Raw genomic sequence first — 25,820 nt, 5'->3', positions numbered from 1 at the left:
TAATGTAAGATATAGATTATTTCCTTATAATTTTTTTTACCTCAGTTATATATTACACCTCAGAAATTAAATAAATGTTTTAGATTTGGAGAAGATATTGGAACCTTTCTTCATTCTACATGGTCTTGTTCAAAAGTTAAACCTTTTTGGATTTCTATTAGTAAGTTTTTACAACAGGTTACAGGTGTTGTTTTTCCTTTGAAGCCTGAGTTATTATTGATGGGAAATTTTGAAAGCATAATTCCTAAATTACATTTATCAGATTTTCAATTGAAATTTGTTAAATTAGTTTTGGTGATAGCAAGGAAATGTATTGCTGTTACTTGGAAATCAGATGTTTCATTAACATTAGGAAGATGGCAAATAAATTCCAAGTTGCATTCCATTAGAAAAATTGCATACAACATGAGAGGTAAATGCTCTGTATTTGTACAGATTGGAGCCTGCATGCTTGAACATTGGGTTTGAAATTATAAATAATTCCTTTTGAATCCTCCAGACCAGAGAAGTCTTCCCTTAAAAATAAATAATGTTTTCTTGAGAAGTGTTTTTGGGATCTTTGAGCATTTCCTGAAGCAATCCAATTTAATATATAATCATATTCATTATGTATTTTAGTAACTTAGATGTTTTAGATTTTTTTTTAAGTGGGGGTAGTAGGGGTTGGGAGAGAGGGTTTAGTTAAGGTTTAGATGGGTTTTTTTCTCTTTTTTTCTTCTTCTTCGTATAAATCAACATGTATTTAATCAAATTTTATAATAATGTTATATATGGTTTTTATTGCTTGTTATATATGTGTTGATCTTAAATAAAATATTTAAAAAAAACCCAATCACAAAGCACTCCCTGTGAACATCATAGTGGACCTTCCTCAGAAATATTTCTTTCATCTTCTCTTGCCCCAAAAATCACACGGCAATATATCCGCAACCCCAAGTATCCCCCTAATTTCCATGCATCCATCCAATGTCAAAACCCTAAGATCAAAACTGATCATCACCAAGCATCCTGTACTAACCCACTTATCCATCCATCCTTCAGTGCACAACCTTCCTTGATATCCCCTACTTCCAATCACTCATAATCACCTCCAACCTATGCAGGGGTCTGATTTACTTAACTATCCATCACCTCTTCTCCATTCCCTAAGGATAGCACTGACCCTTTAAGGGATCTTCATTCCTCACTGCCTGGTTCCAAAGAGAGATCTAGGCTACACCTTTTCCAACTCAACAGTATTCACCAGATGTTTGCAGATAAAGTGGGGAGTGGTGGGCAAGGGGAGACAAAAATTTAAATAACCATTGGTTTCAAACACATACATATATGCAACATACCCTTTTGGCACCAGAATATCTGGACCAAAGTGCTTAAATAGGGCATGGTCCTGAACAAAAGATGTGCTCCATTGAGCAGTATCAAAAGCCTACTCATACCCAAGCCTAAATGGTGGAATCCCTTCAGAATCTGGGCTACATCTGAAGACTGACACACAAAGTGACATGAGAAGTTGTGTATTCGGGTAGGAAAAGAGGGATATATTCCCCTTTTTCTTTCTGGTTTTACGTCCTGTGAAGAACCAGCAAAGTTCTGAGGTCAGGTACACAGTCAAATTACCAAATTGAGAAGTCACAGTTGTGATGTACAGAATGGAAACAAGCCCTTCTGCCCATCAACTGCACACACTCATTTATACCCATTCTAAATTCATTTAACTCTCCCCACACTCCCATCAACTCACCTTAGATTTTATTCAATCACTACACACTTGGAGCAAATTACCATGGTGAGTTAAACAAGCAACACTCACATCTTAAAGCACTTCACTTCTTTCTTGACCAGAGACAAAGACTTGACCAGTCACCCTCCAACACTACCCTCCTCCATCTGACTTTAAAAAACATTCACTAACTCATCTCACTTCCTCCAAATCAAAGAAGTAGCCATGGGTACCCGCATGGGTCTCAGTTACACCTGCCTGTTTGTGGGCTTTCTGGAACAATCCATGCTGCAAGCCGACACAGGCAAGACCCCTCAACTCTTCTTCGGTATATTGCCGACTACATCGAGGCTGCTACATGCACCTGGGATGAATTTGTCAACTTCATCCACTTCGCGGCCAACTTCCATCCTGATCTCAAACTCACCTAGTCCATCTCCAACAACACTCTCCCCTTTCTGGATCTCTCTGTCTCCATCTCAGGAACATTTTTTCCACCGACATATATTACAAACTCTCTAACTCCCACAACTACCTTGACTGCACATTCTCACACCCTGTCCCCTGTACAGATTCTATCCCCTTCTCTCAATTTCTCTGTCTCTGCCCCATCAGTTCCCAAAATGAGGTCTTCCAGTCCAGATCTTCTGAAATGTCTGCCTTCTTTCACAAACATGGCTTCCCCTCCACCACCACCAACTGAGCCCTCACCCACATCTCCTCCATTTCCCGCTCATCTGCCCTGGTCCCCTCTTCCCCCAGACACAACAAACATAGAATGCAGCTCCTAATGCTGTCTAATATGAATGTACTTTATGGGCTGGCTTGCCCCTGTACCCTGTAACTCCTCCCGGAGAATTCCCATAAAGGCAGTTATGCCCTAACCCCTCCACCAGTACCTGCCTTGGAACCAGGCCAGCAATATGTGAGAGATGTCTGCAGTTTATGGTGATTAAAGCCTATTAATCATGACTTCTCGTCTGATGCGAGTCATTGATAGTGTATCAATTTAATCATCATACTTTTTTGCCATGGACAAGGCAGTATGGGCAGATAAATTGGACACTGATTCTAAACCTCGGGAGGCCTCCATAAATTTCGATCAGTGGCTGTCCTGCCTGAACGCCTTCATGAGACGAAATATGTGCAGATCGAAAAAAATAAATGGGACTTGCTCTTCGCATAAGTCGGCCACCGTGTTTTTCAAATGATCAGAAACTGTATTACTTATCGAGCTCCTGTAGAAGCAGTGCTGGACTCCGACAAACGTCATCTATGTCAAATATATTCTGGGCCATCAGAGACGAGCGCCGGGTGAGTCGGTGAACAAGTATATGCAGGTCCTATGGTAGCTGAGGTGAGCCTGTGGCTGCCGAGAAGTTTCAGCTGCCATCCACAGAGGAACTGATCCAACATGAATGTGTAACTGGCTTCAGGTCCAATCACATTCAACTGAAACTCCTAGAAAAGAGCAATTGGAGCCTGCAGGAGGTCATGGACCTGGCCAAATTACTTGAAACAGCACAACAAAATGTGGAGGTCTTTTTCCCTGGCCGCACGGCCGCTGTGTGGGGAGCACAGGTGTCACCATCTTGGGACACGGGATCTCAAGTCGCCACCATCGGGCACCTGAAGTACCACTTTTGCGGACATGCGCAGCACCCATGTTGGAGCTCCCTGGCCAGAGAAGCAATTTGTTCTGTCTGTAGAAAGAGGGGGAACTACGAAAGGGAATATACATCCAAACCCTCCTCCAACAGCGCCACGTGTGGTCGGCAGCCATTTCTATCTAGGACTGCATCATTTCCCACACCATTTCTGGTTGGGGAGGATGGCATGGCAGTACCATGGGCACTACTTCAGGCAGCGAGGAACAGCACCGCATGCACGGCAGCAGGGCTGCCATCTTAGAGGGTACCACCGAGCCAGTACAGTAGCAGCAAATTGGACAGTGACCAGATGTTGGCCTTGATTATCCTGGACCAGCTAGCCAGGTCTATGATGGACATTAAGGTAAATGGACGCATTACAAACTGCCTGTTTCATACTGGGAGCATGGAGAGCTTCATACCCCAGTAACAGTACGGTGCTGCTCCCTCGCAGTAACTCCAGCTAAGTGCAAAGACTCTTTGGCATCCAGATCTCACTCATCTGAGATTCATGGCAGCTGTACTGACACATTAACCGTGTGCAGCACTAAATACAAAAACTTTAAGCTCCTTGTTATGCCACAGCACTGAGCACCCGTCATACTGGGACTGGACTTTCAGTGCCAACTCAAGAGTGTCCTAATGGAATATAACAGGCCTCACCCCTCCCTCACAGTCTGCAACGACCAAATTTTAAACCACTCATGCTCCCCTCCTAAAACAGCTAATCAGCAACCTAAAATCTGCCCATGGTACGCGACCTGTGTTTTGTCCACCCTCGGATCCCACCACCACCCCCGTTCACGAAACTCACCCTGACTCCAAGCCAGTCACCACCAAAAGCAGGCAATAAAGCCCTGGGGATACAACCTTCATTAGAGCAGAAGTTAAATAACTTCTGGCTGAAAGTATTATAGAACCTAGCACCAGCCACTGGAGGGCATAAGTGGAAGTGGTAAAGAGCGGGGACAAACACCACATGGTCATAGACTACAGACAGACCTTCAACCATTTCACCCAATTGAATACCAACACCCTCCCCTGCATAGCCATCATGGTGAACGAGATCACCCAGTACAGAGTCTTCTCAAGTGTCGACCTTAAGTTAGCATACCACCAGCTCCCAATCTGCCCGGAGAACAGCCAGTACACAGTGTTCAAGGCAGACAGCTGTCTCTTCCTCTGGCTCTCCTTTGGAGTCACCAATGGGGTTTCCATATTCTCTAGTGGGAGATGGACCAAATGGTGGATGACCATGAGTTAAAGGTCATGTTCCCCTATCTGAACAATGTGACCATCTGTGGCCATGACCAGCAGGACCACGACGCCAACCTACAAAAATTTCTCCACACAGCCAACAAAACCTCAACCTCACATATAACCAGGGAAAATGCATGCTTCACACTTCACTTTTGGCTATACTCGGTTGTGTGGTAGAGAATGGAGTAATTGGGCCCGACCCTGACCATATGTGCCCCCGTTAGAACTCCCACTGTCCCATCAGCCCTGAAATGGTGCTTGTTGTTCTTCTTCTATTATGACCATGGGTCTCTAATTACACAATAAAGCCTGCCCCTTGGTGAAAAGAACCACATCCACATCTCTTCCCCCCTTCCATTGGCAGAAGCCCAAGCGTCCTTCACATGCATTAAGGATGACATCGCCATGGTGGAGAGTGATGCATCCAACTGTTCTCTGACTGCCATGCTTTATCAATCAGAAAGCCCTGTGGCATTTTTTCCCCTCATCCTCCAGGTCCCTGAACTCAGGCACTCAACCATTGAGAAAGAGGCCCATCCCATAGTGAAAGGAGTGCACCACTACGAGGCCGGCAAAACATTCACCCTGCTGACTGACCAACATGCAGTTGCTTTTATGTTTAATAACAAAGAGTGGGGAAAGATCAAGAATAACAAGATCCTGAAGTGGAGAATTGAACTATCCATCTACAACTGTGAGATCTTGTACCGGCTCAGGAAGCTGAACAAGCCCCCCAATGCACTGTCCCAGGGGACAAGGGCCAACACACAAATAGACCACTTCCAAGCCCTGCACAACAACCTCTGACACCCATTAGAGCTTGCAACCCCCTTTACTCAGTCATGGACATCAGGGAATTGACCCAGAACTGTCTGGATTGCATGGAGTGCAAACCACAATTCTACCATTTGAGGGAAACTCACCTGATTAAGGCCACCCGCCCTCTTGAATGTCTGAGTATGGACTTCAAGGGTCCTCTCCTCTCCACCAACAGGAACGTGTACTTTTTCAATGTTGTCGACAAGTACTCACGTTTCTCATTCATCATCCCCTCCCCAGATATGACCATGGCCATCAAGTCACTGCTGAACCTGTTCGCTCTGTTCAGATATGCCTTCTATATTCATACTGACAGGGGATCCTCCTTTATAAGTGATGAGTTACACCAGTACCTGCTGGCAAAATGTATAGCTATGAACAGGACCACCAGCTACAACCCCCGAGGGAATGGCCAGGTGGAGAGGGAAAACGCCACCATATGGAGGGTTTTCCTCCTAGCCCTCAGGTCAAAAGGCATTCCCATTTCCCAGTGGCGAGGTCCTCTCAGAGGTACTCCATACTATCAAGTCCATCCTCGTACTGTTAAAAACCTTACCCCTCAGGAAAGGCTGTTTCCCTTCCCAGGAAGTCGGCATCAGGAACCACATTGCCATTCTGTCTGACAACCCCAGGGCCTTTTCTGTTCAGAAGACACACCAGGAGCCATAAGACATATTCCCTGGTCAAGAAGGTCCACCTCTTCCACATGAACCCCCAGTACACTTACATGGACTACCATGATGGATGGAAAGACACTGTTTCCGTCCAGGACCTGGTGCATGCGTGAATCCCCATGATCGACCAATACCGCTCACCTCTACAACTATTCTCAACACAATCGGGTACCCGGTCCCACCAACAGTACCCTGGGACACACCCCAACCTCTGAGTGAACAACCCCCCACCCCACCCCACACCCCCCAGCCCCCAATCCTATGAACTCTTTTCAACTACCAGACATCTGCCTTTCACTCAGAAGCCAACAGTTGGATTTCAGCCAGCACGACGAAGACCACAACAGACAAGACAACCAGACACGATTAACCTGTAATGGACTTTGATCCACTTCACCCTGTCAGACTTTGTTTTTTAACTGCTAGTGCTGTCTAATTCTGTCTTGCCCCTATACCTGTAACTCCTCCCAGAGAATTCCCATAAGACGGTTACACCCTATCCTCTCCATCAGAACCTGCCTTGGAACCAGGCCAGCAACATGTGAGACATATCTCCAGTTTATGGAGATTAAAGCCTATTAATCATGACTTCTAGTCTGATGTGAATAATTGATAGTGTATCACCCCTTATCCTCACCTACCACCCCACCAGCATCTGCATCCAACACATTATCCTCTAGAATTTCCATCCCTTACAACAGGATCGCATTACCAGGCACATCTTCCCCTTTCCTTCGCTCTCTGCCTTCCATAGGGACTACTCCCTCCATGACTCCCTCATGCAATCATCCCTTCCCACCAATCTCCCCCCTGTGGCCACTGGAGGTGCAACACTTGTGTCCATACCTCCCCCCCTCCGGGACCCCAAACAGGCCTTTCAATTGACTTACTGCATCCGGTACTCCCTTTGTGTCCTTCTCTATGTCATAAAGACTGAGTGCAGATTGGGAGATCACTTCGCCTAGCACTTTTGCTCCTTCCATTGCAGTGATAGAGACATCCCAGTAGTCATTTGTTTCAAGTCAAGTCTTCTTTATTTATCGTTCATACCATGTTCACATGGTAAAGACAAGATATCGTTTCTCCAGGACCACAGAGCATTTCAGTTCTGTGTCACACTCCTATACTCACATGTCTGTCCATGGCCTTCAAGATTTAAGATTAAATTTATTGTCATGTAATAAAACAGTATCAACAAGAATTGCTTTTGCCTGCTGTAAGGCAGTCAGGCTCACCATTGGCAGAAATTGCCTGAAGCACCTCTTACAGTTAGGGAAGGAGAAGCAAAATAGTGTCCCCTCAGAGACAGTTAGGGAAGGAGAAGCAAAATAGTGTCCCCTCAGAGTCATTGTATATCCATGGATTCACCTCCAGCAATCCCATAACCTCTGCAGGCACACAGAGTCCAGTCCAAACCACTGGCAACCCGAGCTCCAGACCAGAACCTCTAACACAATCAAGAACCCTTCAACACCTCCTCGCATTCCAGTTCCTATACCTGGTACTCCTTCATCCAGATTTAAGCCAGTCCCCAGTAGTCTGCAGCCTGGCCCAAGTCCCCCAACAGCAGTTTCCAGTAGGCCATAGCCTCCATGTGTGGGTCTTTCAGCCTCACTGGTCTGCCGCCATGGTCACCAACCTGTGGGTGGTCTCAGTTTCTTCTCAGATTGGGGGGGGGGGGGTGGAGTGGTCTCCTATCTATCCCACCAAGACAATCCGGAAATTGGAGAACAACATCTGTTTATCCATCTGGGCACTCTCCAGCCAGATGGCATTAAAATCGACTTTTCCAGTTTCTGCTAACCTGCTCCCCTCTTCCCCTCCCTCCTTCCCTTCCCCTTTCCAGTTCTCCTTTCTCCCTTTATCTAGCCATCCCTCCTCCTCTTGATCACTGCTATCCCCTCTCTCCCTTCTCCACCTATCACCTCTTCCCTTTGAGACTACACACCCCACCCTTACTCTTTTTCTCGGTCGCCTGCCGACATTTTTCCATAACTTGATGAGGGAATCAAGCTCGAAATGTCGGTTATGTATTTTTACTTTTGCTATATAAAGGACACCGCTTGGCCTGCAGAGTTTCTTCAATATTGTATGCTTTTACTTCAACCATGATATCAACAGATTTTTGTGTTTCACTTCTCACATCTTTGAAATGGAAGGAATTCCAGATGCTGGATGGTGGTGGTGGGGGGGTGGGGGGGTGTTATTGGTGGTGGCAGTACTGGATGGAGTGGGGTTTGGTGTTGTCATTGGACAGGAGATGATGGTGGCAGAGCTGGACCGGGGAGGTGTTAGCAGCACTAGATGGGGGAAGGGTAGTAGCAGCACTGAAGGAACCTCATACCTCTTTCTGTTCTCCCATTCCCTCTCAACTACAGTTTAGGTGAAGCCATATACAACATGCTGGCAACCAAGCTCCGCTCTTACAAGAGTTTGGCTGACACTACCATAGACACTATTTTAAATGACACCCCTGCATTATCAACCTCCTTTCGATCCCATGGCATTTCACCACCCCCAGATGGGCCCATCAACCCATGGGGGTTGATATCAATCACTTTGGGGACCCCAACTCTTAATCGTTCTTATGCCTCTCTAAATTTCTTTGCAAACACTACATTCCATTTGCCCAGATCATGTGAAAATCATGCCCCTCAGGTCTCTTTCAAAACTTTCCCCTTCACCTTAAATCTATTTTCTCTAGTTTTTGATACCCTGCCTTTAGAAAAAGATTATTATTGACTTTATCCATGCCTCTCATATTTTATAAACCTTTATGAAATTCCCCCATAGCTTCTAAATTTCAGACAGAAAAGTCCCATCCTCTCCTATAATTCAAATTTGAGAGACCTGGCAACATTCTTGTGAATCCTTTCTGTACTCTTTCCAATGTCATGGTAATGTATCTCTTCTCCAGAACTGCACATAGTTCTCCAAATACGTTCTCTCCAATGTCTTAGTAAAATAACATCCCTGCTCCTGCACTCAATGCCCTGACACAATGCTGGAGAAACTCAGCAGATCAAACAGTGTTCTTTATAATAAAAAGATAAAGATTGGTAGATTTTTGATGAGCAATGTGTTGATGCTACCATGCTACATGGGTTGCATTGAGGTGACAATCACATTGGCCGTGATCTTTTTCAATGGTAATGAAACCTTCATGACCACGTATGCCACCTCGTACTACTAATTTGCATGTCCGTATGCTGAACACTTGTCATGTTGACTGTATTTATTGTCTAAGCATATGAACTAGATATCACTCACTAAATATTTTTGATTGTCACTAATCTCCTGGGTCAACTACAGACCAGTAAAATTAGAGAATTTAATCAGTTATATTAATATTATAGCCCATTGAGGAAAAATGAGCTGCAATAACATTTATCCATCTTGAAGTTTGCCCATTGGGCAGAGTTCATAGCTTGTTTCTTTTGGGTTTATTTACTTTATTGCAGTAGTTTTCTTCTGTCTCTCGTGGAAGCTTACAGCAATTATGAGGAGGATCCCGTAGCTCTTTCAAAATAACCCAAACCTTTCAAGATGTATAAATCTTGATGCACAATCATTTTTAATGATGTGGAAAACAAAGCAGCTCATCTATGCAGATCTAACTCCCATAGGCGGCAAAATGGTAATGCTATTTTTAAAGATGCTGTCTGAAAAATATTAGCAAACACTTGGAATAGTATCCCTGCTCATCTGCAAAATAGTATTAGAACCACAGTACACTACAGCAGAAAAAACAGCCCTTCATGTCATCTAGTCTGTGCCAAACTACAGCAAAACCCCAGTATGCATGGGGATTGGTAGATGTCAAACAAGTGAATTTTCCATTTGCTTGAGATTGTAATGGTGTGAACTAATGGCAAGGCATACCAATTTTAAATTTCTGTATTTTTTTTAACCTATTTATTTTGTGCATTTTTTTGCCAGTTGATTGAATTCCAGATAACAGGGGTTTTTACTGTTTTCTTTTGCCTGGTCGCCTTGACCTGCAAACAGACCATTTCCCTGCCTATCAATGTACCTATCCAAATTGTACTTCAATGTCAAAAGAGCCCCCATTCAGCACCTCGTTCCACTCTCCGCATGGTGTTCCCTTTAAACATTTTACCTCCTTCCATGCACTTTCAGTCAAAGCTGAGACCTCAGATACCAAAATGCACCAATATATGAGCCCAGATTTTTATGCTCGATATTTAGAGGATAAAAAGGGTTCATCTAGCTTAGTAGTTCTCAACCTTTTTCTTTCCGCTCACATACTACTTTAAGTATTCCCTATGCCATAGATGCTTTGTGATTAATAAGGGATTGCTTAAGGTGTGATGTGGGTGGAAAGAAAAAGTTTGAAAACCATTGTTTTAATCATTCCAAATTGACTCATTATGTGCAGTTTCAAAACTCTAAATGAAATGGTCCAATGACAACTTTTCTCATGCAAAATATTTCAGTAACAATTGGGTCTAGAGCAGTGATTCTCAACATTCCCACTCACATACCACCTTAAGCAATCCCTTACTAATTACAGAACACTTATGGCATAGGGGTTACTTAAAGTGGTATGTGAGTGGAAAGAAAAAGGATGAGAACCACTGCTTCTAGCTCAAGGAAAAAGTGTCATCAAGTGAGCCACATTCAAATCAGAAAGTGGTTGGAGGGATGTGTTTACCCCTGGTGATTGTACCACTGTGTGGTTGAGAAAATTTGATGGAGTGGTTAGTCTTTCTCTGCCTGTCATATTCCTCTGTTCATCTGACTGAAATTAACCTGCAGCTAAATGACAAGTAAATAGCCATTACTTATGCATTGGGATTTCATGCAAGATCTTGCCTTGTGGTGTTTTCTCAACATAGTCAAACTGACAAAGCAGTGACATTTTCCCCTCAATAGTTTAAATCTGTCAAGAATAATCATAATCAAGACCCACCATTATCAATTAAACGCAGGAGAGTTCCTGAGATGATTCAATGTTTTAAAGTGGTATTCAGTCTGTTAATGAATCTCTGACAATTTAAACTAGGGGATCGTCACTACAAACAGTACAGAAGGCAAAAGCAAAATAAGACTCATTTTAGGGGGGCACGGTTGCAAAGTAGTTAGTGCAATGCTGTTACATCTCCAGTGATCAGGACCAGGATTCCTGTGCCTGGGTGGGTTTCCGCTGAGTGCTTCAGTTTCCTCCCACCCTTCAAAAGCATACAGGGGCTTGTAAGTCAATTGGGCAGCACAGGTTTGTGGGCTGGAAGGGCTCATTACTGTGCAGTATGTCTAAATTTATATTGAATTTTTAAAAAAAATTAAAGACTCAAACTATTTCCAAAGGATAAATGCTGAAACAAATGACATTACTTTCTTAACTTTGCAATCTGTGGTTTTAGCATACAACATAAAACTTTGGACAGTACAGGCCAACAGGTCCTTCTAACCATGATGTGTCTATGCCGAACATGATGCCAAATTAAATTATATTTCTGCTGCTTGTAGGTGATGGAAATCCTTCCATTCCCTGCACATTTGTGTGTGTCTTTCTAGACATCTCTTAAATGCTATTATTGCAATGCTACCTTTGGCAGCCTGTTCTAGGCACTTACCACTCATTATTTAATATAAAACATGCTCCATACATCTCCCCTAAAACTTAAACTCCACTCTCCCGTATCCCATAGCCTGTGAGTGTCCTTCAGCAACTAAGCCTCTCACTTGATCTGCTGTCTTGGTCACCTTCCATGCTGAGCCATCTCCCAGGCTTATCCTTCTCAGTGGGGAGGGAGATTGGGAAGTAATCTCTTACTCCTGGTGCCCTGCACTGATTTCCACATTGGCAAAACTATCAGGCATGGACCTCAGTGGTTTCAAAAAAGCAATGTTGGCCCCTTTTACAGGCCATTTAAAGCCTGAAAAGGGTTGTGGATATCAATACTAAGCAGTAGTACCCGGTGGATTAGTACTGTGTCTCTGCTCCCTGCTGTTGTGAGTGTGGAAACAGATTTGGTAGACCTTAAGGTAAAGAATGTGGGCACACAGTTTTTGTAGTGAAGGATTTTATTTACAGAAGGCAAGTGTGGGAAATGGTAACACCTGCAGTACACACACAGTTTACATAAGCTATGGAAAACCAATAGTAGCATTGACATGCATGTACAATAACAAATGTGGGGAAAAAATAGCATGGGAACAACATACATACACTGGTACATACAATGATCAAGGAAAAATCATTCTGATACCCCACCACTCCTTGACTCAGTACAGGCATGGCTCTATGCTACAAGTGACACTAATTTAATACTCCCAACCCTTTTAAACAGTACACGTCTTGCCAACAGTTTCTCCAGCACCCTTCCACATTTCTAGGCCTGGAATGAAGCAGGGTGGTCCCAAGCTGGCAAAGAGGAAGAACAAAGAACACATGGCACTTTTATTATGTTGGAGGGTGCAGCCCAGGTAATTAGTAGGACAATTAGCTCAGTGCCTGGTGGATCAATCCAATTACAACAGCCAATGGCCCAAGGCCAAGCACACGCAGGCTGAAGAGTCCTGTCCAGGTAATTTATATGGAGCCAATGGCAAGGTGTACACTAATGGATGGGGTGGGACCAAACCTTGATTGGCAGCTGGTAATGTCCTCTGACTAAGTAGGGGGCAGTGCTGTTACGTGACAGCCACAACTTTTATTAACACACCTGCTCAACTTGGTCTGTCTAGCAGTGCGGCTATTTTATAGTCCAAGTTGAACCTATCAACTTGTATCTTCACCTATCATGAAATGCCTTATTAAAGTTCATCTAAAATGCACAACATCTTCTGTCCTCCACCATCAACTCCTTTCATCACCTCCTCAAAAAAATCCTACATCAAATTTGTTAAACATAACCTGTACCATAGAGAGCCTTGCTGACATCTTCCCCTGTGTTGTTTTGGAAAGGAAAATGTTAAAAAAAAAATCCCTACTTCAGTTTTATCATTCTTTCTGTCAATAATGAGAAATGAAATATTCAAACAGCTGTTGGCTGTTTCAGATGAATAATTATTGCTGTTCACACAACACAAAGATTCTTATGCATATACCAAGCAAACTCAAGTAATTTGTAAGAGAGGCATTGACAGTTTGTCAGGACTCATGCATCTTGTTTATACCATAAGCAGGTCTATTAGCATGAGATTTTAATGAACAAATTGATTAATCATTGCAAGAGTAAAAAAAAAGGTACATTGATAGTGACACATTTTTGATCCTTTGGCCAAAGAATAAATGTGTTGCCTGAAGTGTGTTGGGTGGGGACGTTGGAAGAATGAGGGATTTAGACAGTGGTGCTAACTCCAAATGATTGAGATGGAAATCACACATAGCATCCTGGGCTGATTCTCCTGAGGAGGGGGACACATTTGGCACTTCACCAGAAACAAACATCCCTAAAACTGACAGGTTTTTCAGGCTTGATATGATTGACAAGCTTCTAAGGATGACCATAAAATAGGTGGCTTTTGGAGGTATGGACCCCAAGGCCAGCTGGAATCTAACATTCCCAGTAACAAGACTAACTCAGAGTTTAGTTCTGATTATTTGGGCAGATGTAATTAATTGTTGAATAATAGGTTTCATGGACATATGGGGTCAAGTTAATTCAAATGCAGTCTAGTTGCAGCAACACTGAATGTTTAGGAAGGACTGGCATCCAGCTTGATAATAATTAAGCAATGGATAATATCATTGCCCCTTCTTTTCCTGTCCATATCCAATCACTGCAACACTGCTGACTAAACTCATCTTCCAAAATCGCACCCACTGAAATGTCCTCCTTAAACGTTTCCTGTTTTGCTTTTATCTTCCCCTTTCGGTTTCTCCTTGAAACCTTCGTGATGAAGCTTTTGGTCACTTATGCTGATACGTCCTTCTTTAGCTTGTTGCCAATTTCTGTTCAATGTAGTTCCTGTGCATAATTTTGGGAAACTTTAGTTGAGGCTCTAAGTTAGTGATTCCCAAAGTGGGTGCTGCCGCCTCCCTAGGGGCGGGGGAAAGATCCAAGGGGCGGGGGAAAGATCCAAGGGGCGGGGGAAAGATCCAAGGGGCGGGGGAAAGATCCAAGGGGCGGGGGAAAGATCCAAGGGGCGGGGGAAAGATCCAAGGGGCGGGGGAAAGATCCAAGGGGCGGGGGAAAGATCCAAGGGGCGGGGGAAAGATCCAAGGGGCGGGGGAAAGATCCAAGGGGCGGGGGAAAGATCCAAGGGGCGGGGGAAAGATCCAAGGGGCGGGGGAAAGATCCAAGGGGCGGGGGAAAGATCCAAGGGGCGGGGGAAAGATCCAAGGGGCGGGGGAAAGATCCAAGGGGCGGGGGAAAGATCCAAGGGGCGGGGGAAAGATCCAAGGGGCGGGGGAAAGATCCAAGGGGCGGGGGAAAGATCCAAGGGGCGGGGGAAAGATCCAAGGGGCGGGGGAAAGATCCAAGGGGCGGGGGAAAGATCCAAGGGGCGGGGGAAAGATCCAAGGGGCGGGGGAAAGATCCAAGGGGCGGGGGAAAGATCCAAGGGGCGGGGGAAAGATCCAAGGGGCGGGGGAAAGATCCAAGGGGCGGGGGAAAGATCCAAGGGGCGGGGGAAAGATCCAAGGGGCGGGGGAAAGATCCAAGGGGCGGGGGAAAGATCCAAGGGGCGGTGGGAAAATGGGACATTCCAAACCTTCAATCTTATTATTCACTCTGCTGCAAATATTACTGAAAAAGCCAGTGCAGTAATTTTCTGGCCAGACTCAGGCTGGCAGTAGTGAGTAACAAAAACAGCAACAAGGTGTTCTCACAAGAGGTGGTCTAGGTGGCTGCCATGTCATACTGGTGTCATTACTTCTCCCCCACCCCACTCAATGCCACCACTTACCACCCCCCACCCTAGTGGCCATTGTATGGGGGAGGGGGGTGGCAATTGGGATGTGGCCTGGAAGCTAAGGTAGTGGCAGCCCGATAAAGTTTGGGAGCCACCTCTCTAAGTATATGGAAAATATTATACTGGCTATAGATTTTGAAAACTGAGCTGATTCATTCCTTAATTAAACACAAATTGTAAATGCTGGAATTTCAAAATTTTTATTTAGATGTATCACACAGTACAGGCCCTCTGATTCAGGAGGCTGTGTCCCCAAATACACCAGTCAACTTACAACCCCTGTATGTTTTTGAAGGGTGGGAAGAAACCGGAGCACCAGGAGGAAACCCATACAGTCAAGGGGAGAATGTACAAACTCCTTACAGAGGGTGCCAGATTTGAACATTCCTGTGCTAACCGTGCTGCGCAATTTTGAGGAAACAGTAAGATGCTGATAGAATCCAGCAGATCAGGCAGAAATGATCAGTCAATGATTTGGTTGGGACTATTATCAAGACAAAAATAGACAGTGGGTAATTTACACATATTGTATGAATGGGAGAAGGAGCTGGGGAGGAGCCAAAATGCCCAGCACCTGCACATTGTGTGTAGTCTAGGATTAACCTTCACATAGCCAATCATTTCCATTCCTTTCACCATTTCCGCATTGATTTGTCTCTGCTTAATCACATCCATTGTCAGGGTATGGCCAAAAAAAAATTCTATTTTTTTAAAAATCAACCTCCCCAACTCTATCTAGTTCCATGGTTTCCATTTTGTTTTTAACCTCCAGTTGCTCTCGCTAATTTCACATTCCTACCCTTCCCCACTTTCCTCCACTCCCCCGACCAATGGTTCTCCCTTTTCCTGGATCTCCAACTTTCTCACTTTCTGTCCTAATTCTCTTTACTTTTTCCCCACCATCTTTCCTATCCATAATATCACCTCATTTTCATTTTAGACTCCAGAAAGGGTCAGTGGTGGAACTCACATACGGTTTGTATGTGTATGACTGGCTCACTCTTTGCTGATTGTATTTATGACTCCTCCTCCTTGATTCCCCTAATAATGGCGGCTATGCCATAACCCCTCCCCCAGTACAAGCTTGGGTCTCGGGTCAGCAACATGAAATGTGCCTTCTGTTTATGGTAATAAAAGTTTATCAGTCAGGTAACTTCTAGTCTTTGGAGTTATTGATAGTGCATCAATTTTATTACCGTAATTTTTTTTGGAATGGACAATTTGCTGAGACCAGAGAGGCTGGAAATCGACCCGTGATCACCAGAAGCCTTCAACAAGTTTGAACTCTGGCTGAGCTGCTTCAATGTGTTTCTGCAGGCCTCCACCAGGTTTGTCCAATCCAATTCAGCCAAGCGGCACTTACTGTTCTCACGGGGCAGGCACCATGTTTCTCTCAGTCAGAGACTGAGAGATATTCACCGAAGCAGTGGACATTCTGAAAGGTCAGTACCTGCACAGGTGAATGAAGTCTACGCCAGGCATGTCCAAGCTTCAGATAAGCAGCCACCCAGAGAGTTGATTGATGATTACTTCTGGGTTCTGTGAGACTTGGGAAGGCCGTATCAGCAGAGGAGTACATGCAGGAGCTGATCCAAAATGCCTGTGAAGCAGGCATCAGATTGAATTACATTCGCCAGCAACTACTAGAACGGGTGAGCTGAAGCTGTAGAAACCCATCGAACAAGCTAAACCTCTGGAAGTAGCCCTCCGCAACGTGGATTCTTTCTCGACTGATAATGTGGCCCCTGCATGGGGAATGGGGACACCACCATCTTGGGACATGATATTGCAGGGCACCCCATGTCCTGACCATGGCCGCCACTCCCGTTGAGCACTGAAGTGCTACTTTTGTGGCCATCAGAAGCACCCCAGGAAGCACTGTCCAGCAAAAGACATGGCCTGTTCCGGCTGTGGGAAGAAGGGATACTACGCAAAGGTATGCAAATCCAAACAAACTTCTAACCCAAACAGCAGCATGTGCGGGCAGTGGGGCTGCTGCCATCTTAGATGACATCACATCTGTCGAGCAACAGCACCATGTGTGCGCCATGTGTTCCACCACCTTGGATGAAGCCATCCTACCAGACCACGAGCCACTATAGTGGATCAGACAGCGACGCTACTCTGGCTTCAGTCAGAGGTAAATAGGCACAAGATGAACTGCTTGTTTGATAGCAGGAGCATGGAGAGCTCCATCCACCCCGACACGGTGCAGCGTTACTCCCTCAGTGAGAACAGTGAGTTATAGAGTCTCTATGGCCTCTAAATCCCAATCAGCATAGATCCACGCCAGCTGCATAGTGATGCTGACTGTGCCTGGTACAGTGTACAAAAATTTTAAACTCCTGTGATGCTACAGCTCAGTGCTCCCATACTACTGGGGTTGGACTTTCAGTTCCACCTTAAGTGTGTCACCATGGAATATGATGGGCCCCATCCCTCCCTCACTGCCTGCAACCAATAGATTTTAAAATGCCCACCCTCCCCTCCCCTCCGAATTTGTCCAGCCAGCAACCCGCGATCCACTCACCGCATGCAATTTGCGGGGTCTCCACTGTCCGGATTCCCCCCCCCAGCTCTGTTCACCAAACTCACCACCGAAGGTAAACCAGTCATCTCCAAGAACAGGCAATACAGTGCTGGGGACAGGGCCTTTATCAGATCAGCAGTGAAACAGCTCCTGACTGAGGGGATTATCAAAGCCAGTACCAGCCCCTGGAGAGCTCATGTTCTAGTGGTTAAGAGTGGAGAAAAACACCAATGTCAAAGTCAGCAAACAACAGCTCCCCAAATGCCTGCAGGACTGCCAGTACACTGCATTTGATGTGGATGGCAGCCTCTACCACTTTCTGAGGGTCCCCTTTGGGGTCATCAGTGGAGTCTCTGTCATCCAGAGAGAGTTGGACTGAATGGTGGACAAGCATGGGCTGCTAACCACATTCCCCTACCTCGACTATGTCACTATCTGCAGCTACGATCTGCAGGACCATAACACCAACTCCAGATATTCCTCCAGACAGCCAAAAGCCTTTATCTCACCTACAACAAAGTAAAATGTGTATTTTGCTCATCACACCTAGCTATACTCGGCTGCTTTGTGGGGAATGGAGTTATTGGCTCTGATCCCGACCGCATGTGCCCCCTGTTGGAGCTCTAACTTCCCCACAGTCTCAAGGCCCTGAAAAGGTGCCTAGGAATTTTCTCTATTATGCACTGTGGGTCACCGATTATGTGGATAAGGCCTTCCCCTCATAAAAGCCACCACCTTTCCCCTGTCGGCAGAGGCCTGTGAAGCCTTCAGTCACATTAAAGGCAATATTGCCAGGTTCACAGTGCATGCTGTGGATGAATCCATCCCGTTCTAGGTGGAGAGTGATGCATCTGACTTTGCCCTGGCCATCAGACTGGCAGACCCATAGCATTTTTCTCTCGCATCCTCCAAAGCCCCAAGATGCAGCACTCCATCGAAAAGGTGGCCCAGGCCATTGCTGAGGCAATACAGCACTGGAGGCACTATCTTGCCAGCAAATCATTTACCCTGCTATTCACCAGTGTGCAGTCGCTTTCATGTTCAATAACAAGCAGCGTGATAAAATCAAGAATAACAAGATTCTGAGATAGGGAATCAAACATTCCACATATAACTATGATATTTTGTACCTGCCTGGAAAGCTCAACGAGCCTTCAGATGTCCTGTCCCAAGTGACTTGCAACAGTGTGCAGATAAACCATTTATAAGCCCTCTACAACAACCTCTGTCACCCAGGGTCACCAGGTTCTTCCATTTCATCAAAGACCACAACCTCCCCTATTTGGTTGAGGACATCAGGACAATAACAAGGAACTGCCAAGTCTGTGCAGAGTGCAAACCACATTTCTATCAGCCAGACAGGTCACACCTGATTGAGGCTACCCAGCCCTTTAAGTGCCTGAACCTGGATTTCAAGGAACCCCTGTCCTCTTCGAACCGCAACACGCGTTTCCCCAACATCATTGATGAGTATTCACGTTTCCTGTTTACCATTCCCTGCCCAGACCTGACCGCTGCCACTATCATTAAAGCTTTGTGCAACCTCTTCACATTGTTCTGAAACCCCTGCTATATTCATAGTGACCAGGGGGGGTCCTCCTTCATGAATGATGTGCTGCACCAATATCTATTGGCCAGTGGTATCACCACAAGCTTTAACCCCTGAAGTCCAGGTGGAAAGAGAGAACACCACCATCTGGAAGGCCATCCTCTTCACCCTGAGGTCAGAAGGCCAGCCTGTCTCCCACTGGCAAGAGGTCCTCCCTGAAGCACTCCATGCAATCAGAACCCTCCTGTGCACCGCCACCAGTGCCACCCCACATGAAAGGTTGTTTTCCTTCCCCAGCAAGTCTACGTCAGGGACCAAGTGCCATCCTGGTTGATGTCCCCAGGCCCAGTCCTGCTCCAGAAGCATGTGAGAAGCCACAAGTCCAAGCCACTGTTTGAGAGGATCCACCTCCTCCACATCAACCCCAAATATGCCTATGTGATGTACCTGAATGGACGTGAGGACACTGTCCATCTGGGACCTAGCGGACGCTGGAGACCCAAGGACTCTGGCCGACCAACCAGTACATCCAACCCCCCACGATCATCAACCACATATCATTTCACCCTATCCCACCCCCCCCCCACCCCAACTGTCTCAGTTCAGTTGCCAGAGACCCCACACACCAACAATGACCAGACCATCCAGGAGTCAACAGCTGAGCCACAGCCGGCACTACGACAGTCACAATAGCAGACAGACCACCGGACATACTGAATTTGTGATGGACATGGAACCCTCTTCACTCTGCTGGACTTCTTTTAAAAGAGGGAGTAAATTTGGTGGAACTGTTAATACTGTCCGTATGTGCATGGCTGGGATGCCCTTTGCTGATTGTGCCTGTGGCTCCTCCCCCTTGATTCCCCTAATAAAGGTGGCAATGCCATAACCCCTCCCCCAGTACAAGCTCGGGTCTGGGTTAGCAATATGAAACATGCCTTCTGTTTATGATAATAAAAGCCCATCAGTAAGGTCATGTCTCGTCTTTGGGGTTATTGATAGCACATCAGGGTCCCAACCCAAGACGTTGACATACCATTTCTGCCAATGGATGCTGCCTGTTCCTTCAGCATTTCATTGTTATTTCCTTTGGTTTCACAGATGTTCTTGCAGATGTTGGCTTGACAAAAAAGCAAAATTGAAGTGATATAGATTGATGATCCTGTTGCCAAAAGGTGATCTGAAGCATAACAGAATTCCTTATCTGTAGGGAGAACAGCAAAAAGGTTTCAATTTCAACTGGAGCAGTTGGTTTTAACCAAAGGTATCTTTGAACTGAAGCCAGCACCCTCATTTCAATTACTTCCAGTTCCATCGCAGAACAAAATAAATGTCTCCTTTTGCACATGCTATTAAGTAATTTTCTTCTTTTCAAGGTAAAACATATAATATTTATGTAATTGATTGTCTACCTATTACTCAATATAAAAAATGACATTTAAAAACATTAATACCCTTTTATTAACCATTGTCTTGATTAATATTCTCACTAACAGTGAATGATGACATAAAAATTATATAGAATAAATTGATCTGTAATGGCAACTTACATTCATTCACTCCCTACAACATTGTTAGATATCCTTAGGCAGTTGACAAAGAAAATGGATTCCTCACAAGAGAGAGAGAAAGAGGGTGAATCTAGATAGAAGATGGATTTTGAAGGAAGTTCTTAAAAGGGAACTGTTTAAATTTCCAGACAATTTGAAACCTTACACCAAAAAAGTAAAATTTAAAGAGATCCAAGCGTGCTGACTTTAGAAGCCCATATGACATCCAGATCACAACAAGTAATATAGCTTTTTCACAAGGTGATAGTGATCATCCCCATTAATTAGTTAGTTAATATCTCCCTGGCATGTTCAACAACAAGAGCACAGTTCAGTTAAATGGACCTCTACCCTGCAGTTGTGGCATTTAATGTTCTCACAAAAGCATCAATTAAAAAAAAAATGCTAACAAGGATGAGCAACTTTACTTGAAGCTGTTCAACTCTCAGATCACCAATATGCCTAATGGGTACCAAATCTGTTAGGATGTTAGCGCTAAAAATCACACAAATGGGATTGCTGTCCCTTGCAAGATAGTGAGGCTTTTTAGAAAATCTTTTGCTCCCTTGCACAATCTCAGTTCAATTTAAAACTATATTCTTTATTCATACACTGGTCATGTTTTTTTTTATATATAATGGCAAGGTCAGAATTGAATTGATGTCCCAATTTCCACATAAACTGAGTGTTTTTAAAATATTGAGGATAATTAAGTCATTGTGTTCCTGTTTGGAGTCATATATAGAATAGACTGTGTAAGGAAAGCACACTTCCTGCTGAAGTACATATAAATAAGCCAATTGCTTTAACATAATTCCAGAACTTTACTACTGGTGACAAGTTTTCTACCATTAGTTTACATTGTGAAATTCTTAATCTGTTAAAGTCAGTTATGAATTCATATCTCAGGATTATCAGTTGATTGTGGTAGATTCCTGATGCAGTAGCTTCTCCAGAGCTACACCAGACTGTACACAGTTTTATTGATTGCAGAATATGCTTTGAGACTATGTTAGGAGAATGAATCTTCTTTAATTATTGCCTCTGGGAATTCACTTTCTGTGGGTTAAATTTATCCAATTTCACTGGAGTCTTTAGTGCTAAATCAAAAAAAAAATCAAACTGCTGATGAGGCATTACAACCAGATTTAATGTGGAGAAATCAATACCACAACAACATTGTTAGCTGTTACTTTGTCACTTCAATGATGTATATTATTTCAGAAGAATGAATTACCGTATTTGATGACATATAGGACCCTTCTTTTCCACCCCCCCCCTCCAAATAAAAACACTCGAAAAACCACCCTGGGTCTTGTATGCAAAGGTGACATTTTGGAGAGAATGGTATTGCCGCCTGGCCCTAGTATCAGGGAGAGGGGAATCTTCTGCTGTTTGCCCAATACTGCCGCCAGGGCCTGATATCAGGGGTGAAGGGATTTCCCCCCTCCCAGGGCCTGGGATGCCACTTGAAACACCCCCCCTCCCAGTACCTAACCCTAATCCCTTCTCCCTGAACACCGCCGCTCCTAATCCTAACCTCCCTTGAGTGCCGCCACTGCCCCGAACCTGAACCATAACCTTTCTGAGCATCACTGCCGCTGCTGCTATCCCAGACATAGAGCGTACACTTACCTGTTTACTCTAGCATTCACCCTCAATGAAACAATGTCAACAAGGCCCAGTCTCACGAGACTTGGCCTACCCGTAATACACCAAAACAAGGACCTGCTTACACTAGAACATGTACACTAAAAAAAAAAATTATTCTTATTATTCCCTGCTGAAATTTGGGGGGGGGGGAACATACATCAGTAGGTCTTATATGCCATCAAATATGGTATCAGCATCAAGGCAAATTGGTCAACATGCTGCCTCACCTTGAAGAATCTGCACAGCTTTTGTGGTCCTCAAAATCCTCATATATTTTCACCAAGCTGAAACTGTAATCATTAAAGAGAGAGAGTGATGGAATTCTTAATTTAAGTCAATGCATACTGCATCACAGATTTATTTAAAACATCCATGTCACACAATCTATTCAGTCCAAAATGTTTCTTTTGGAAGATTTTCTTCTCTCTGGCTTCCTCTACTCCCATAATGAGTTGTTGGGTCAAGACTGGGGCATAACATTATCCACCTCAATGATTATTCCATAAGTGTACTAAAATAGGGCTTAAAAGTGAACATTAGCAGAGTTGATCCAAACCCTACTCTCACCCTGTATGTGAACATTTGAAAAAGGTTAACAAAGAGAGGTAGTAATCCTTGGAATCTTTACATCTTTTCCCTAACACAGGCTAATAAGACCACTTCCAGCAATGTCATGCAATATCATATATTCTACCCAAGATCGGCTGGTTTAGTCAGCTCATCAACTGCGTTTCATCCAAAGTTTCACCATTTCTGTTCTTTGTTCTATTCCAATGTGTGAAGATGCCTTGCTGGGATTATATAGTAATAATAATAATGTGTATTGTCATATTCATTGTACAACATACATATGCACCAAAAATCTTATTTGCTGCTTTATTTAATAAAAGCAACAACTGCAAAATAATTAAAAAACAACTACATATTAAATAATGAATAGAATTAAAAATACCATAAATGCACAAAAATAGATAAGAACTATTCAGTATTATTTTCTATTATGGCAAGATAGTGACTTAACAATAGTGCAGACTATCCTTCTGTGGTTTTCAATCCATCACCCAATTTGTGTAAAAGCCTGATAGTTGTTGGAAATTAATTTCTTGATCCTATAATTGCTGGTCTTCAAGTTTCTTCACCTTCTCCCTAAAGGTAGCAGCAAGGAGAAGGTAGGAGCAGGAAAATGGGCTTAAGACAGTTTCTTCCCTGTAGTCATCAGGCTCCTGAATGAACCCCACAAGAGTGCTATGAAGATGCCCTTGTAATTCTATGCCTGGTAGTTTGTGCTCTTTACACACTGTATGAATGTTTAAAAATAACTTGTTAGAAAGCTCACAGAAGAACTCACTGTACTAGGTATAATGTGACAATGCTCTTTCATCCAGTTGTACTTATACAGTTGGATGATGATAATAAACTTGAACAAAACTCTAAAACTTGACCTGACTGGGACTCTCCTCTCTGAAGTTTAGACAAACATGCAAATTTAAAATAGGCTTGATGTAATAGATGATGGACTGGTGTTTCCTTAAATGGGGTATCTGCATCTTCAGGTTAATTTCAAAACAAGAACTTGCCATTCTTAGCTGAAATAGGGAGAAAACTCTTCACCTCAAGGGCCAGAAATCTTTGGAATTCTCCACCCAAAACAATGATGTTTCATTACTGAGTATTTTCAAGGCAGTTCAAAAGTTTTTTTTGATACACAGGAAATTTACGCATGGCACAGTTAGCATAGTAATTAACATGATGCAATTACACCACTAGTGACACAGATTCAAATCCACTGCTGTATGTAAGGACCTTGAACGTTCGGCTTGAGACACAGTCTTGCTCCAGTTTCTTCAAATGTGCCGAAGGTGTTATGACCAATTAACTGACTAACCCATAAATACATCCATATGATCAATTAACTGACTAACCCATCTAACCCATATGGATGCATTTGGGTGGTGTGGGCTCATGGACTGGAAGGGCCTGTAACCGTGATTAATCTCTTTTTCAATACTTTTATTCATTTTATTTATCTAATCTTTTCTTTCTTCTTTGGCTTGGCTTTGCGGACGAAGATTTATGGAGGGGGTAAATGTCCACGTCAGCTGCAGGCTCGTTTGTGGCTGACAAGTCCGATGCGGGACAGGCAGACATGGTTGCAGGGGGAAATTGGTTGGTTGGGGTTGGGTGTTGGGTTTTTCCTATCTAATGCTACATAGGTAAATAAGCATGAATAGAACAATAATCACATTTATAACAAAACCTATGTAATGTTTATAAAAAAAAAGGCAAAAAAATAAATACTGGCTAATCTACAAATTCAACACCCTACCTACAGAGGCAGTTGGCAAAATACCTATTCCACTATCTGATAATTAAAAGAAATTCTCCCTCCAGTTTTTGTTAGTTTATGGGTTGGGTTTCACAGTGGTCTTCGGAAGGGTTCTGGGTTTAGGCGGGAAACCAGGGTTATATGTGAACAGATGGGGGCAGAGCCAACCATCAGCACAACACACTACCAGTGAATCCCAGTTTACTGCATTCACCCCTTCCCATAGAATTTAGGGTCTGTGAATGAAGACAGTGAATATGGATTCAGAAAAAAAGTTGAAAAATATACAGTTATTTACAAATTCACAGATTTAAGCAGTCCAGGGGTCTGTAGATCCTAATGGAGCACCTGAGCACCAGGGGGCCATGGAACCCTTGGGTCTTCTGGTCCCTTTGTGAGGGAGGAAAGGCAGGCTGGGTTTCTGGCTCAAAGGTAGAGGGGGATGCATTATCCTTCTGAACTGGATCCCACAAGGCCCTGACTGGGGGTGGCGAGAATGAGCTCCGTGGCTCGCAGGGTTCCTGAGGTAACTGACCCTCTGTTGCAGTGGGTGCCAGGTCCCTGATGGAAATTGTGTCCTCCCTACCATCCAAGTACTTCACATAGTCTTACGTGCAATTGGTGTGGAGCAGTTTCACCCTTTCCACCGGGGTGGTGGTGGGGGAGGCGGGGGGAAGAAAGAGGTCGGTCTTGCTTCTCCTCGTATACTTCCCGAGAAGGACTGGACCAGGAGTGATGAGCCAGGTTGGGAGTGTAGTTCCCAATGCCTACCTTCTTTCAAAATTGAATAGGAGCTCACGAAGAATAGTGTTGGTTGTGGTACATAGTAGCAACCGGATGAAATGCTGCGCCATAAGGAGGTCTTCCTGCTAGCATGAGTCTGGAAGGCCTTTAGACTTCAGGGTCAGTTTGACAGCCTTCCAGACCATGGCACTCTCCTTTTCAACCTGCCCTTTTGCCCAGGGGTTGCAGGTAGTAGTCCAACTGGATGCAATGCCCCTCATCAGCATGTACTGACATACCTCGTCACTCATAAAGGATGAGCCCTGGTCGCTATGAATATAGCTTGGATACCTGAACCAAGTGAAAATGGAATCTAGGGCCTTTATGATTGACAAAGTGAATGAGTCTGGACATAGAATGGTGAATAGAAAGCAGAAGTACTCAATGATATAGAGGAAGAAAGTGTTCTTGTTCATGGAGGGGA

General features: G+C 44.2%; 1 protein-coding gene across 4 annotated transcripts in view; it reads left to right on the top strand.

Moving 5' to 3' along the window:
• LOC138761905 (contactin-associated protein-like 5) overlaps positions 1-25,820 on the top strand; it is an 857,011-nt gene that overhangs the window by 722,990 nt on the left and 108,201 nt on the right. Inside the window, exon 22 of one of the 4 annotated variants that reach the window (XM_069934858.1) lies at positions 20,186-20,398. The exons of the other annotated variants lie outside the window; for them this stretch is intronic. Within the exon in view, the coding sequence (XP_069790959.1) occupies positions 20,186-20,226 (41 nt within the window). The 3' untranslated portion in view covers positions 20,227-20,398. Of the gene's footprint in view, positions 1-20,185; positions 20,399-25,820 lie in introns of those variants that run through there. 4 annotated transcript variants of the gene reach the window in all.

This window comes from Narcine bancroftii, chromosome 4 (assembly GCF_036971445.1).
Source record: "Narcine bancroftii isolate sNarBan1 chromosome 4, sNarBan1.hap1, whole genome shotgun sequence".
NCBI lineage: Eukaryota > Metazoa > Chordata > Chondrichthyes > Torpediniformes > Narcinidae > Narcine > Narcine bancroftii.
The sequence above is the reverse complement of the archived record's forward strand: the minus strand, read 5'-3'. Positions and strand labels throughout refer to the sequence as shown.